The sequence below is a fragment of the Oncorhynchus clarkii genome, chromosome 4 (genome assembly GCF_045791955.1).
Source record: "Oncorhynchus clarkii lewisi isolate Uvic-CL-2024 chromosome 4, UVic_Ocla_1.0, whole genome shotgun sequence".
NCBI lineage: Eukaryota > Metazoa > Chordata > Actinopteri > Salmoniformes > Salmonidae > Oncorhynchus > Oncorhynchus clarkii.
In genome coordinates, this window is record NC_092150.1 from 21,652,159 (window position 1) to 21,669,509 (window position 17,351).

The following is a 17,351-nucleotide window of genomic DNA, read 5'->3' on the forward strand; positions in this document are numbered from 1 at the left end:
ACACTCACTCACTCACTCACTCACTCACTCACACTCACTCACTCACTCACTCACTCACTCACTCACTCACACACACACACACACACACACACACACACAATTGCTGTCATGCAATTAGAACATTTGATGCTGATGTGATTGTATGTAAACACACAGCGCAGTGTAAAGTACATGTCTGCCTGCTCATGTGTTATTACACAGCCTAGTACTAGTACCAATTGTCCCAGTGGGTATCATACAATATTCATTTGAAAGGAGACATTAAACATGTAATTATAATAAAACCAGAAGATTATGATATGGAGAGAGCTAAAGTTTGAGCAAGAAAATATGAAACTAGAGAAAAGGCGAAAATATGAAAAGATAGGTATAGAGCGATTGAATAAGGAATTTGTAGGCCTATACGATTGCAATGACACCTCAGAAGATCCCAGATCCAGGTCTTTTGTGTTTTCCAGACCTTTTCAATGACACTACATACAATATGCTCACATTCAGATTTTCAGAGTGATTTCCAACAGAGCAGTACAAATGAATATACTATTCGAAAAAGACAATCACTTGTTAGTCAGTGTAAAATATGAATGTAGCCACATACAGTACCAGTCAAACGTTTGGACACACCTACTCATTCTACAATGTACAATAATAGTGAAGACATCAACACATCACATATAGAATCATGTAGTAACCAAGGAAGTGTATAACAAATCAAAATATTTTGTATATTTGAGATTCTTCAAAGTAGCCACCCTTTGCCTTGATGGAAGCTTTGCAAACTATTGGCATTCTCTCAACCAATTCACTTGGAATGTTTTTCTTACAGTCTTGAAGGAGTTCCCACATATGTAGAGCACTTGTTGGCTGCTTTTCCTTCACTCTGCGGTCCAACTCATCCCTAACCATCTCAATTGGGTTGAGGTCGGGTGATTGTGGAGGCCAGGTCATCTGATGTAGCACTCCATCACTCTCCTTCTTGGTCAAATAGCCCTTACACAGCCTAGAGGTGTGTTGGGTCATTGTCTTGTTGAAAAACAAATGATAGTCCCACTAAGCGCAAAGAAGATGGAATGGTGTATTGCTGCAGAATGCTGTGGTTGCCATGCTGGTTATGTGTGCCTTGAATTCTAAATAAATCACTAACAGTGTCACCAGCAAAGCACCCCACACCATCACACCTCCTCCTCCATGCTTCACAGTGTGAACTACACATGAGGGTTCATCCGTTCACCTACTCCGTATTTCACAAAGACACAGCGGTTGGATACAAAAATCTCAAATTTCCACCTGTCTAATGTCCATTGCTTGTGTTTATTCGACCAAGCATGTCTTATCTTCTTTTTGGTGTCCTTTAGTTGTGGTTTCTTTGCAGCAATATGACAATGAAGGCCTGATTCGCACAGCTCCTCTGAACAGTTAATGTTGAGATGTATCTGTTACTTGAACTGAGTGAAGCTGTCACGCCTGCTCCCGCTCTCCGTCCATGGCGCTCTAGGGTGCCAGGCTGCCCAATATTATGCACTCCTGCCACCATCATTACGCAGACCTGCTTACCTCGTCACGCGTATCAGCGATTCATTGCACTTACCTGGACTCAATCACCTGTGCTATTTCCTCCCTTATATCTGTCTGTTCCCCAGCTCTGTTCCCCGCTTCAGCATTAATTATCGTATGTCGTTGTGTTTCCTGGTTCTGATGCTGTTCCTTTCCTGTTCCATGTCTGTGCTATATTAAATGCTCACTCTCCGTATCTGCTTGTCTACTCCAGCGTCGGTTCTTACAGAAGCATTTATTTGGGCTGAAATTTCTGATGCTGGGAACTCTAACTTATCCTCTGCAGCATAGGTAACTCTCGGTCTTACTTTCCTGTGGCGGACCTCATGGGAGCCAGTTTCATCATAGCGCTTGATGGTTTTTGAGACTACACTTGAAGAAACTTTCAAAGTTCTTGACATTTTCCCGCATTGGCTGATGCCTTAAAGTAATGATGGACTATCGTTTATCTTTCCTTATTTGAGCTGTTCTTGCCATAATATGGACTTGGTATTTTACCAAAAGGGCTGTCTTCTGTATACCACCCCTACTTTGTCACAACACAACTGATTGGCTCAAACGCATTAAGAAGGAAAGAAATTCCACAAATTCACTTTTAACAAGGCACATCTGTTAATTGAAATGCATTCCAGGTCACCACAGTACCTCATGAAGCTGGTTGAGAAGAGAGTGACTCCCGAGTGGCGCAGCGGTCTAAGGCACTGCATCTCAGTGCTAGAGGCATCACTACAGACCCTGGTTTGATTCCAGGTTGTATCAGAACTGGCCGTGATTGGGAGTCCCATAGGGCGGCGCGCAATTGGCCCAGCGTCATTAGGGTTTGGCCGGGATAGGCCGTCATTGTAACTAAGAATTTGTTCTTAATTGACTTTTCTAGTTAAATGATGTTTAAATAAATAAAAAAGAGAATGCAAAGCTGTTATCAAGGGTGGCTACTTTGAAGAATATAAAATATATTTAGATTTGTTTAACTCTTTTTTTTTGATACTACGTGATTCCATGTGTTATTTCATAGTTTTGATGTCTTTCTTCACTATTATTCTACAATGTAGAAAATATTAAAAATAAAGAAAAACCTTGGAATGAGTAGGCGTGTTCAAACTTTTGACTGGTTCTGTAGGTAGAGGTCAATCAGTCGCAGCTACGTTGCCGTGGTTCCTCTCTTACACAACATGTAATTGATTTAAAGCCATATATAATTAACGAGCCTTCTGAGTTGATTAGGCCATAGACACAGCCGGGGACATTTAATTGTCTTTTTTCAACTCCTTCACTTCTAGCCCTTATGCTCCACAATCTAGCTACAGTATCTCTCCACACAACGTTTAACTGCAGCCAATCGTTTTTCTCCGTGAACTCATGAATATGGCTATTAAATTAGACTTTTCATTTGTGGAAATGTAATTATATTATAAAAGGTTTAATGTGCTTATCACACCTCACAGGGTCTCAATGTAGTGGGACTCTGAGAGGCTGAAGCGGGGGCAGGGAAGGGGCAGAGGGCCAGGGTTTAGTTTAGTACATGATGAAGGAAAAATAATGGCATCTAGTTGAATACTTTGGGGTACATGAACTGGCCCTCAATCACTTAACCTGTGTGGTATCAGCAATCAGTAAGATTGGACCTTGTACTTAATGAGTAAGTGGACTGTAGACCTCCTCTCAATGGGAAATGCAAAGCACTTTTATAAAATGTGCCTACTGTACAGTATGTGAATCCAAACAATTATTTCTACTGAACCAGCAGCATTAGTTTTAAATCATATCAAATTGGAATCCCTAGTCTTTTGGGGATATTTAGACAGTCCAAAAAAAAAGTGTTGCATTGTCTCCAGTAGGGCAGCAACATAATCTGCCTTGCTGATGTAGTAACTGCCCCAGAGGCAGCAACATCAATAGTGTGCCCTGTGCTATAGAATATAGTACAGTACTATTGATGTTACAGCCTCTTCATCCAATAAATCCTTGCATGTTGAGGGTATGGAAGATCAGATAAACCTTGCGTTTTCACCCTAACCCAAAACATCACTGGTCTTTGTATGAGTTATGATCCGTATTGAAACAGTTGTTGGCCCACACACCGTCCATTCCTCTGTGGCAGAAGGCTTAGCCTAAACTGTACCAGTATTCACTTTCCACAAAGGCAAATTCAGCTCTGTTCTTATAATACTTGGAGATGCCATTCCCATTCCCTTTGAATGGGCCTTATCAGGTTATTCACATAGTTTCCTTTCTGGTGGTTGTGCAGTAGTTGCTGATGTTTTTTTCTTCCTCATTTTGTTTCACTTGTCAGATGAACCAACATTTGGAACAACACACACGAGACAATAGTTGCTTATTGCTACTGTCACGCTCTGACCTTTATTTATCCTTATTATTCTCTATGTTTGGTTAGGTCAGGGTGTGACTCGGGTGGGAAAATCTATGTTTTCTATTTCTTTGTTGTTTTTTTTGAGTGTGGTTCCCAATCAGAGGCAGCTGTCTAACGTTGTCTCTGATTGGGGATCATATAAAAGTTGTGATTTTCTGTTTGGGTTTTGTGGGGTGTTATTTTCTGTTTAGTGTTTGTGCCTGACGGAACTGTTCGCTTTTTTGAAATTTGTTATTTTTGTTTGAGTGTTTCTTGAAAATAAATATCATGAACACTTTCCAACCTGCGCTTTTGTCCATTCTTCCTTCCACCGACGACGAGCGTTACAGCTACCTTTTGTTTAACAAGAATGCCCTCATTTGTTTTTGTGATATTGATCTGTGCAAAAGCAAATATTCCCATAGGACAAATGTTTTATTTTATTTAACTAGGCAAGTCAGTTAACAAGTTCTTTCAATGACAGCGGGTTAACTGCCTTGTTCAGGGGCAGAAGGATAGATTTGTACCTTATCAGCTCAGGATTTGATCTTGCAACCTTTCAGTTAGTAGTCCAACACTCTAACTACTAGGCCACCTGCCTGGTCAGATGTTATAATGCTGGAAAGGGACAAACATACAAGTTAAAATCTTAACTCTGTCTACTAATGTGCTGATAGGTTATCATTGGGGTTTTCCCTCTTGTTTCGGCATCATTAACATTTTGTTTGGGGGGGGCTGGAGACCTCCACTACTCACACTACTACACTTCCTGACACAGTGCTATTTGTATTACTGATGAATATGCACGTGTTATGTCCTATGTCAATATTAACTTGTTTACAACGGTGTGAGTATCCAAATATGTATTGTGTGCTATAGCATTCATCTGTCTGCATTCATCTGTCTATTGTGTTTCGCTTGAAAAGTGGAGCAGTGCAGAATTGGATGTGGCTTATTTTCAGATAGGATGACCTCATTTGACCTCTGACCTGTGTGTTGCAGGAAATGCAGGGTCAGATGGGCTGGACGACAGACTGGGGGGGGTGGGTGGAGAAGGGCAGTGGGACGAGAGAAGAGGCCAGCGGAGAGTGTGACGATGAGGACGGATGTCAAGGATCTGGAGATGAAGACTTTACCAGTGAGTCAGAACCCCCCTCTTTAATTCCTTTTTTCTTTTCCTCATTTGCCTATAATTCCTCCTCTCCCTCCTCATATTCTCTCCTACCTCAATCAGACCCCCTGTAGATGAGACTGCTGCAAGTGTCAGATGTCAGAGACTCATGTGGAAAGCTGTCTGTGGCACGAGTCAGATGGTTATTCACTACAACACAGTATGTTGTGGTTGCGTCAGCAACCTTTTCCTCTCTCGCAGATGGAGCCATGTCTATACCTTCCCCTCGTGACATTATATGCTGCTATACGCAAATTGAAATTAGAACGGGCTGTCAAAAGCTGTCAGTGTCGTATGTCATCTCATTGACAAGTCATCAGTAAACATATCTGCCTCGTGTGGGTTTAACCACCGTGTGGAATACTGCTTGATTTGATTTGTTGTAGAATATTTAAATTACTTCAAGTTGAATTGTAATTGAATGCTTTGTGGTATAACTGGCTCATGTCATGGCTGTACACCAGCATTACTGCAATACAAATTATTAACTATTGTATACACAGACTCATAAACACTCTCACTCTGTCTTTGTAAGAGCTGTCTTTGTGAAAGCAACTTGACCAGAATAGATGTGAAAAAGTTTGAAGTTGATTGCAGATTGCTCGTTTATCCAGTCTCTTATTCAGATCATGAGAGAGAGAACAAGAAGAGAGAGAGAGAAGCAAGGGAGTGAGAAGAGTGAGAGAGAAGAGGAGAGAAGGATTGATCCATGGTTTAGACAGTGGCTCTAAGATCTGTGGAGCATGTACAGTACAGTGCCTTTGGAAAGTATTGAGACGCCTTTACTTTTTTCACATTTTGTTACGTTACAACATTATTCTAAAATTGATTAAACCCCCCCCCCCCCCCCCCCAATCAACCTACACACAATACCCCATAATGACAAAGCAAAAACTGGTTTTTAGACATTTTTACAAATGTATTAAAAATAAAAAACAAAAATGTAACATTGACATAAGTATGCAGACCCTTTACTCATTACTTTGTTGAAGCACCTTTGGCAGCGATTACAGCATCGAGTATTCTTGGGTACGATGCTACAAGCTTGGCACATCTGTATTTGGGGAGTTTTCCCATTCTTCTCTGCAGATCCTCTCAAGCTATGTCAGATAAGATGGGGAGTGTTGCTGCACAGCTATTTTCAGGTCTCTCCAGAGATGTTCGATCGGGTTCCAGTCTGGGCTCTGGCTGGGCCATTCAAGGACATTCAGAGACTTGTCCCGAAACCACTCCTGCGTTGTCTTGGCGGTGTGCTTAGGGTTGTTGTCCTGTTGGAAGGCGAATGTTCGCCCCAGTCTGAGGTCCTGAGTGCACTGGAGCAGGTTTTCATCAAGGATCTCTCTGTACTTTGCTCCGTTCATCTTTGCCTCGATCCTGACTAGTCTCCCAGTCCCTGCCGCTAAAAAACATCCCTACAGCATGATGCTGCCACCACCATGCTTCACGGTAAAGATGGTGCCAGGTTTCCTCCCGATGTGATGCTTGGCATTCAGGCCAAATCTTGGTTTCATCAGATCAGAGAATATTGTCTCATGGTCTGAGAGTCCTTTAGGTGCTTTTTGGCAAACTCCAAGCGGGCTGTCATGTGCCTTTTACTGATGAGTGGCTTCCGTCTGATCACTCTACCATGAAGGCCTAATTGGTGGAGTGCTGCAGGGATGGTTGTCCTTCTGGAGGGTTCTCCCATCTCCACAGAGGAACTCTATAGCTCTGTCAGTGACCTGGTTCTTGGTCACCTCCCTGACTAAGGCCCTTCTACCCCGATTGCTCAGTTTGGCCAGACAGCCAGCTCTAGAAAGAGTCTTGGTGGTTCCAAGAATGATGGAGGCCTCTGTGGTCTTGGGGATCTTCAATGCTGCAGAAATGTTTTGGTACCCTTTCCCAGATCTGTACTTCGACACAATCCTGTCTCGGAGCTCTACGGACAATTCCTTCAACCTCTTGGCTTGGTTTTAGCTCTGACATGCACTGTCAACTGTGGAACCTTATGTTGACAGGTGTGTGCCTTTCCAAATCATGTCCATTCAATTGAATTTACCACAGGTGGACTCCAATCAGGTTGTGGAAACATCTCAAGGATGATGAATGGAAACAGGATGCACCTGAACTCAATTTCGAGTTTCATAGCAAAGGGTCTGAATACTTGTGTAAATAAGGTAACTGTTTTTTTAAATGTTTTATACCTTTGCAAAACTTTCTGAAAACCAGTTTTTTATTTGTCATTTAAAAAAATAATTTTTTAAACATTTTATTTCATCTTTATTTAACCAGGTAGGCTAGTTGAGAACAAGTTCTCATTTGCAACTGCGACCTGGACAAGATAAAGCATAGCAATTCGACACATACAACAACACAGAGTTACACATGGAATAAACAAAACATAGTCAATAATACAGTAGAACAAAATAAAACAAAAAGTCTATATACAGTGAGTGCAAATGAGGTAAGATAAGACAATAAATAGGCCATGGTGGCGTAGTAATTACAATATAGCAATTAAACACTGGAATGGTAGATGTGCAGAAGATGAATGTGCAAGTAGAGATACTGGGGTGCAAAGGAGAAAGATAAATAAATAAATACAGTATGGGGATGAGGTAGGTAGGTAGATGGGCTGTTTACAGATGGGCTATGTACAGCTATCTGTGAGCTGCTCTGACAGCTGGTGCTTAATTTAAAGCTAGTGAGGGTGATATGAGTCTCCAACTTCAGAGATTTTTGCAGTTTGTTCCAGTCATTGGCAGCAGAGAACTGGAAGGAAAGATGACCAAAGGAGGAATTGGCTTTGGGGGTGACCAGTGGGATATACCTGCTGGAGCGCGTGCTACGAGTGGGTGCTGCTATGGTGACCAGTGAGCTGAGATAAGGCGGGGCTTTACCTAGCAGAGACTTGTAGATAATCTGTAGCCAGTGGGTTTGGTGACGAGTATGAAGCAAGGGCCAATCAACGAGAGCGTACAGGTTGCAATGGTGGGTAGTGTATTGGGCTTTGGTGACAAAATGGATGGCACTGTGATAGACTGCATCCAGTTTGTTGAGTAGTCTTTTGTGTTTTCCAGACCTTTTCAATGACACTACATACAATATGCTCACATTCAGATTTTCAGAGTGATTTCCAACAGAGCAGTACAAATGAATATACTATTCGAAAAAGACAATCACTTGTTAGTCAGTGTAAAATATGAATGTAGCCACATACAGTACCAGTCAAACGTTTGGACACACCTACTCATTCTACAATGTACAATAATAGTGAAGACATCAACACATCACATATAGAATCATGTAGTAACCAAGGAAGTGTATAACAAATCAAAATATTTTGTATATTTGAGATTCTTCAAAGTAGCCACCCTTTGCCTTGATGGAAGCTTTGCAAACTATTGGCATTCTCTCAACCAATTCACTTGGAATGTTTTTCTTACAGTCTTGAAGGAGTTCCCACATATGTAGAGCACTTGTTGGCTGCTTTTCCTTCACTCTGCGGTCCAACTCATCCCTAACCATCTCAATTGGGTTGAGGTCGGGTGATTGTGGAGGCCAGGTCATCTGATGTAGCACTCCATCACTCTCCTTCTTGGTCAAATAGCCCTTACACAGCCTAGAGGTGTGTTGGGTCATTGTCTTGTTGAAAAACAAATGATAGTCCCACTAAGCGCAAAGAAGATGGAATGGTGTATTGCTGCAGAATGCTGTGGTTGCCATGCTGGTTATGTGTGCCTTGAATTCTAAATAAATCACTAACAGTGTCACCAGCAAAGCACCCCACACCATCACACCTCCTCCTCCATGCTTCACAGTGTGAACTACACATGAGGGTTCATCCGTTCACCTACTCCGTATTTCACAAAGACACAGCGGTTGGATACAAAAATCTCAAATTTCCACCTGTCTAATGTCCATTGCTTGTGTTTATTCGACCAAGCATGTCTTATCTTCTTTTTGGTGTCCTTTAGTTGTGGTTTCTTTGCAGCAATATGACAATGAAGGCCTGATTCGCACAGCTCCTCTGAACAGTTAATGTTGAGATGTATCTGTTACTTGAACTGAGTGAAGCTGTCACGCCTGCTCCCGCTCTCCGTCCATGGCGCTCTAGGGTGCCAGGCTGCCCAATATTATGCACTCCTGCCACCATCATTACGCAGACCTGCTTACCTCGTCACGCGTATCAGCGATTCATTGCACTTACCTGGACTCAATCACCTGTGCTATTTCCTCCCTTATATCTGTCTGTTCCCCAGCTCTGTTCCCCGCTTCAGCATTAATTATCGTATGTCGTTGTGTTTCCTGGTTCTGATGCTGTTCCTTTCCTGTTCCATGTCTGTGCTATATTAAATGCTCACTCTCCGTATCTGCTTGTCTACTCCAGCGTCGGTTCTTACAGAAGCATTTATTTGGGCTGAAATTTCTGATGCTGGGAACTCTAACTTATCCTCTGCAGCATAGGTAACTCTCGGTCTTACTTTCCTGTGGCGGACCTCATGGGAGCCAGTTTCATCATAGCGCTTGATGGTTTTTGAGACTACACTTGAAGAAACTTTCAAAGTTCTTGACATTTTCCCGCATTGGCTGATGCCTTAAAGTAATGATGGACTATCGTTTATCTTTCCTTATTTGAGCTGTTCTTGCCATAATATGGACTTGGTATTTTACCAAAAGGGCTGTCTTCTGTATACCACCCCTACTTTGTCACAACACAACTGATTGGCTCAAACGCATTAAGAAGGAAAGAAATTCCACAAATTCACTTTTAACAAGGCACATCTGTTAATTGAAATGCATTCCAGGTCACCACAGTACCTCATGAAGCTGGTTGGAAAGTATTGAGACGCCTTTACTTTTTTCACATTTTGTTACGTTACAACATTATTCTAAAATTGATTAAACCCCCCCCCCCCCCCCCCCAATCAACCTACACACAATACCCCATAATGACAAAGCAAAAACTGGTTTTTAGACATTTTTACAAATGTATTAAAAATAAAAAACAAAAATGTAACATTGACATAAGTATGCAGACCCTTTACTCATTACTTTGTTGAAGCACCTTTGGCAGCGATTACAGCATCGAGTATTCTTGGGTACGATGCTACAAGCTTGGCACATCTGTATTTGGGGAGTTTTCCCATTCTTCTCTGCAGATCCTCTCAAGCTATGTCAGATAAGATGGGGAGTGTTGCTGCACAGCTATTTTCAGGTCTCTCCAGAGATGTTCGATCGGGTTCCAGTCTGGGCTCTGGCTGGGCCATTCAAGGACATTCAGAGACTTGTCCCGAAACCACTCCTGCGTTGTCTTGGCGGTGTGCTTAGGGTTGTTGTCCTGTTGGAAGGCGAATGTTCGCCCCAGTCTGAGGTCCTGAGTGCACTGGAGCAGGTTTTCATCAAGGATCTCTCTGTACTTTGCTCCGTTCATCTTTGCCTCGATCCTGACTAGTCTCCCAGTCCCTGCCGCTAAAAAACATCCCTACAGCATGATGCTGCCACCACCATGCTTCACGGTAAAGATGGTGCCAGGTTTCCTCCCGATGTGATGCTTGGCATTCAGGCCAAATCTTGGTTTCATCAGATCAGAGAATATTGTCTCATGGTCTGAGAGTCCTTTAGGTGCTTTTTGGCAAACTCCAAGCGGGCTGTCATGTGCCTTTTACTGATGAGTGGCTTCCGTCTGATCACTCTACCATGAAGGCCTAATTGGTGGAGTGCTGCAGGGATGGTTGTCCTTCTGGAGGGTTCTCCCATCTCCACAGAGGAACTCTATAGCTCTGTCAGTGACCTGGTTCTTGGTCACCTCCCTGACTAAGGCCCTTCTACCCCGATTGCTCAGTTTGGCCAGACAGCCAGCTCTAGAAAGAGTCTTGGTGGTTCCAAGAATGATGGAGGCCTCTGTGGTCTTGGGGATCTTCAATGCTGCAGAAATGTTTTGGTACCCTTTCCCAGATCTGTACTTCGACACAATCCTGTCTCGGAGCTCTACGGACAATTCCTTCAACCTCTTGGCTTGGTTTTAGCTCTGACATGCACTGTCAACTGTGGAACCTTATGTTGACAGGTGTGTGCCTTTCCAAATCATGTCCATTCAATTGAATTTACCACAGGTGGACTCCAATCAGGTTGTGGAAACATCTCAAGGATGATGAATGGAAACAGGATGCACCTGAACTCAATTTCGAGTTTCATAGCAAAGGGTCTGAATACTTGTGTAAATAAGGTAACTGTTTTTTTAAATGTTTTATACCTTTGCAAAACTTTCTGAAAACCAGTTTTTTATTTGTCATTTAAAAAAATAATTTTTTAAACATTTTATTTCATCTTTATTTAACCAGGTAGGCTAGTTGAGAACAAGTTCTCATTTGCAACTGCGACCTGGACAAGATAAAGCATAGCAATTCGACACATACAACAACACAGAGTTACACATGGAATAAACAAAACATAGTCAATAATACAGTAGAACAAAATAAAACAAAAAGTCTATATACAGTGAGTGCAAATGAGGTAAGATAAGACAATAAATAGGCCATGGTGGCGTAGTAATTACAATATAGCAATTAAACACTGGAATGGTAGATGTGCAGAAGATGAATGTGCAAGTAGAGATACTGGGGTGCAAAGGAGAAAGATAAATAAATAAATACAGTATGGGGATGAGGTAGGTAGGTAGATGGGCTGTTTACAGATGGGCTATGTACAGCTATCTGTGAGCTGCTCTGACAGCTGGTGCTTAATTTAAAGCTAGTGAGGGTGATATGAGTCTCCAACTTCAGAGATTTTTGCAGTTTGTTCCAGTCATTGGCAGCAGAGAACTGGAAGGAAAGATGACCAAAGGAGGAATTGGCTTTGGGGGTGACCAGTGGGATATACCTGCTGGAGCGCGTGCTACGAGTGGGTGCTGCTATGGTGACCAGTGAGCTGAGATAAGGCGGGGCTTTACCTAGCAGAGACTTGTAGATAATCTGTAGCCAGTGGGTTTGGTGACGAGTATGAAGCAAGGGCCAATCAACGAGAGCGTACAGGTTGCAATGGTGGGTAGTGTATTGGGCTTTGGTGACAAAATGGATGGCACTGTGATAGACTGCATCCAGTTTGTTGAGTAGAGTGTTGGAGGCTATTTTGTAAATGACATTGCCGAAGTCGAGGATCGGTAGGATGGTCAGTCAACCAAGGCTGTCGAGTCTGCCAATAAGAATGTGTTGTTTGACAGAGTTGAAAGCTTTGGCCAAGACGATGAATACGGCTGCACAGTAATGTCTCTTATCGATGGTGGTTATGATGTCGTTTAGGACCTTGAGCGTGGCTAAGGTGCACCCATGACCAGCTCTGAAACCAGATTGCATAGCGGAGAAGATACGGTGGGATTCTAAATGGTCGGTAATCTGTTTTTTAACTTGGCTTTCGAAGACCTTAGAAAGACAGGGTAGGATAGATATAGGTCTGTAACAGTTTGGGTCTAGAGTATCACTCCCTTTGAAGAGGGGGATGACCGCGGGAGCTTTCCAATCTTTTGGAATCTCAGACGAGGTTGTATGGGCCCATTGTATGGGCCCAGATTTTGCAGCTATTTCAGAACATCAGCTATCTGGATTTGTCTGAAGGAGAAATGGTGGGGGCGTTGGCGGGTTGCTGTGGAGGGTGCCGGGCAGTTGACCGGGTAGGGGTAGCCAGATGGAAAGCATGGCCAGCCGTAGAGAAATGCTTATTGAAATTATCAATTATAGTCGATTTGTCAGTGGTAACAGTGTTTCCTAGCCTCAGAGCAGTGGGCAGCTGGGAGGAGGTGCTCTTATTCTCCATGGACTTTACAGTGTCCCAAAACGTTTTTAGTTAGTACTACAGGATGCAAATATCTGTTTGAAAAAGCTAGCCTTAGCTTTTCTATCTGCCTGTGTATATTTGTTCCTAACTTCCCTGAAAAGTTGCATATTCGATGCTAATGCAGAACGCCACAGGATGTTTTTGTGCTGGTCAAGGGCAGACAGGTCTGGAGTGAACCAATGACTATATCTATTCCTAGTTCTACATTTTTTGAGTGGGGCATGCTTATTTAAGATGGTGAGAAAGGCACTTTTAAAGAATAGCCAGGCATCATCTACTGACGGGATGAGGTCAATGTCATTCCAGGATACCCCGGCCAGGTCGATTAGAAAGGCCTGCTCGCAGAAGTGTTTTAGGGAGCATTTGACAGTGATGAGGGGTGGTCGTTTGGTCGCAGACCCATTACGAATGCAGGCAATGAGGCAGTGATCACTGAGCTCTTGATTGAAAACAGCAGAGGTGTATTTGGAGGGCGAGTTAGTTAGGATGACATCTATGAGGGTGCACATGTTTACGGATTTGGGGTTGTACCTGGTAGGTTCATTGATAATTTGTGTGAGATTGAGGCCATCAAGCTTAGATTGTAGGATGGCTGGGGTGTTAAGCATGTCCCAGTTTAGGTCACCTAGTAGCACGAGCTCAGAAGATAGATGGGGGGCAATCAATTTACATATGGTATCGAGGGCACAGCTGGGGGCAGAGAGAGGTCTATAGCAAGCGGCAACAGTGAGAGACTTATTTCTGGAAAGGTGAATTTTTAGAAGTAGAAGCTCGAATTGTTTGGGTACAGACTTGGATAGTAATACAGAACTCTGCAGGCTATCTTTGCAGTAGATTTCCGGGTTTTTGGTGGTTTTCCTAAGCCAGGATTCAGACACGGCTAAGACATCTGGGTTGGCAGAGTGTGCTAAAGCAGTGAGTAAAACAAAGTTAGGGAGTAGGCTTCTAATGTTAACATGCTTGAAACCAAGGCTTTTACAGTTACAGAAGGCAACAAATGAGAGCACATGGGGAGTGGGAGTGGAGCTAGGCACTGCAGGACCTGGATTAACCTCCACATCACCAGAGGGACAGAGGAGAAGTAGGATAAGGGTACGGCTAAAGGCTATACGAACTGGCCGTCTAGCACGTTCGGAACAGAGAGTAAAAGGAGCAGGTTTCTGGGCACGATAGCATAGATTCAAGGCATAGTGTACAGACAAAGGCAAGGTAGGATGTGAGTACATTGGAGGTAAACCTAGGCATTGAGTAATGATGAGAGACATATAGTCTCTAGAGACGTTTAAACCAGGTGACGTCATCGCATATGTAGGAGGTGGAACAACATGGTTGGTTAAGGCAAATTGAGCAGGGCTAGAGGCTCTACAGTGAAATAAGACAGTAATCACTAATCACGACAGTAATGGACGAGGCATATTGATATTAGAGAGAGGCATGTGTAGCCAAGAGAACATATGGGTCTAGTGAGTGGTTGGTCTGACTGGGGACACGGCAATTCAGACAGCTAGCAGGGCGATGCTAACAAGCTAACAGTTAGTAGGCCGGGGCTAAACAAGCTAGCAGTTAGCAGACCGGGGCTGGCAAGCTAGCAGGTAGCAGACTGGGGCTAGGGGGTAAGTCGCGATGGGGGTAAGTCTGTTTTTGCCTCTTCGTGCGGTGACGTCGATAGACCAGCCGTGGAATTAGTAGGGTTCCAAGTAGCTCTAGGTAGCTAGTAGGCCGCGGTTAGCAGAATGGGCCTTCAGCGGACGTCGTGCCTGAGGGGCCTGTTGGAATCCTCGGGCAGATTATGTCGGTATTCCAGTCGTAGAGGATCAGCGGGGTTCCGTGCCCCGTATCGGCAGTAGAAGGGGTCCGGATATTGTAGCCCAGGAGTGGGCTTCAGTGGTAGCACAGGAGCCCTGTCCGGGCTAGCTTCAGGCTAATTGGTGCTTGCTCCGGGATGGAAACGCTAGCCAGGAGTAGTCACCCGGGATTGCGGTTAGCTAGTTGCGAAGATCCAGATGAAAATGTTCAGAGTTTGCGGTAGGAATCCGGGGATATGGGGGAGAAAAATAAAATAAATAATAATAGATCCGTTATGCTCTGGTTTGAGTCACGTTGTTCGAACTGGCGAGAGCTTTCCGAGCTAAAGGTTAGCTGATGACCGCTAGCAATGGGTTGCTGACTGATAGCAGGTAGGTAGTTAGCTGGCTAGCTTCAATTGAGGGATTCCAGATCCAAAGTAAATAGAAATACTTTAGAAAAAAAACAGATCCACGCCACATTGGGTGAGCGGGTTGCAGGAGAGTATTTAGAAGTTGAGGTTTAGGAAAATATTTTTAAAAGATATGTGATGAAAACGATGTAAAAGATATATACAAGGGACACGTCAGGACAAAGATGTCTGACTGCTACGCTATCTTGTATTCAAAAAAATCATGGGGTATTGTGTGTAGATTTCTGAGGATTTTGTATTTTTTAAAATCCATTTTAGAATAATCCTGTAACGTAATAAAATATGGAAAAAGTCAAGGGGTCTTAATACTTTCCGAAGGCACTGTATATTACACTTATCTGTCTGATGGTGATTGCCATTCTACAGCAGGCTGCCAGAGGTCTTGAGAAGAGGACGGTAAAAAGCTCTTTCTCAAGTTACTCCACAACACAGCTCAACCGGGACATTTAAAATAGAACCGGTGGACCTCGAGGGACCCCCCTTTGAGCTTATGAGTGAGCAGTCATTGTGACTGCAATTTTCTAACAGTGTAATTAATAGATTTCATATATGCTATTTCAAAAATTATAATTTGGTTGTGTTAATGAAGGTCTTGAGTAACATTAGAATACAAAAAATATATATTTAAAATAAGACAATATAATTTATTAGTTTATGTTACTGTAGGCTTATGTAAAAACTGAAAAACACCTAAATTGAAGTGTTCAATACATTTTATTTGTGGTCTACCTGTGTTGCAACTATGAAACAGAAAGCATATGTGTTGAAATGCAGTAACAGCTTATTTTTATAATGACAAAATAAAAAAAATACCCCAACCACCAAGACCCACGGTCAGCAAGATGCACGGTCAAATTATGAAAGCATCATTAGCCTGAAACCATCATTATAAACTCCAATTGTGCTTGATAAATAGTGAAAATCAGCACAAAAGCAATAATGGAATTATAATGAATATAAGTGTCGATGTGACAGCAGTAGTTTAAAATAGTCAATTATTGTTAGCTACAAATGGCATCAGTTGGAGCATGTCAATGTCACATAAAGAACGATAGCTGGTGAGTGTGTTGGTGATGTTGTGTTTTGCTTAAGATGTAGGGAATGCTCAGCAATCCAAAAATGGTTCTGTGAAAGTTTTCAGAACATTCGTTAAGTCGCGTGTTCTCAGAACATAAAAACTGATTTTAGGAAATGTGTGTAAAATCTTCGCCTGATGTTGCAAGAATGTTCCTAGAACACATTTCGTCTGTTCTTTAAAGGTTCCCAGAATATTTAATTAGGTCGTGGGAACAGTCTGGTGGGAAGACTATAGGCAGACTCTGGGCAGTGGTGTAAAGTACTTAAGTACTTTAAAGTACTTAAGTTGTTTTTTTATATTTTTGACCACATTTACTTTTACTTCACTACATTCCTAAATAAAATAATGTACTTTTTACTCCATACATTTAACCTGACACCCAAAAGTACTTGTTACATTTTTAATGCTTAGCAGGACCGGGAAAATGGTCCTATTCATGCATTTAGAGAACATCCCTGATCATCCCTACTGCCTCTGACCTGGCAGACTAACTTAATAACACAAATGCTTCATTTGTAAAATGTACAATGATGTCTGAGTGTTGGAGTGTGCTCCTGGTTATCTGTAAATAAAAAACACGAAAATTGTGCCGTTTGGTTTGCTTAATAAATTATTTATACTTTTACTTTTGATACTTCAGTATCTTTTTGCAATTACATTTACTTTTCATACTTGAGTATAATATTTAAAACCAAATACTTTTAGACTTTTACTCAAGTAGTATTCTACCGGGGGACTTTTACTTGAGTAATTTTCTATAAAGGTATCTTTACTTTTACTCAAGTAGGAAAATTGGGTACTTTTTCCACCACTGACTGTGGGGACATCACAAAATTATATGTTCCCAAAACAACTGTCCAGTTGGGCTGACATTCAGATAATGTTTGTTTCTGTAACGATTCTCTTCTTGTGAAGTAGTGGCGGACCAAAGCGCAGCGTGGTGGTTGTTCATTGTATTTTATTACGACACTATACATGAACAAACTAACGAAAAAACAAGAAACGTGAGAACTCAAAACCTAATACAGCCTATCTGGTGAACACTACACAAAGACAGGAACAATCACCCACAAACAAACAGTGAAACCCAGGCTACCTAAGTATGATTCTCAATCAGAGACAACTAATGACACCTGCCTCTGATTGAGAACCATACTAGGCCGAAAAC

At 42.4% G+C, this 17,351-nt stretch overlaps 1 protein-coding gene across 1 annotated transcript in view; it reads left to right on the plus strand.

The window, feature by feature from the left end:
- The window catches only part of LOC139407945 (glypican-5-like), a 140,526-nt gene that overhangs the window by 85,780 nt on the left and 37,395 nt on the right, over positions 1 to 17,351 (plus strand). Inside the window, exon 8 of the mRNA XM_071151822.1 lies at positions 4,907 to 5,042. Coding sequence (XP_071007923.1) covers positions 4,907 to 5,042 — 136 coding nt within the window. The remainder of the gene's footprint in view (positions 1 to 4,906; positions 5,043 to 17,351) is intronic.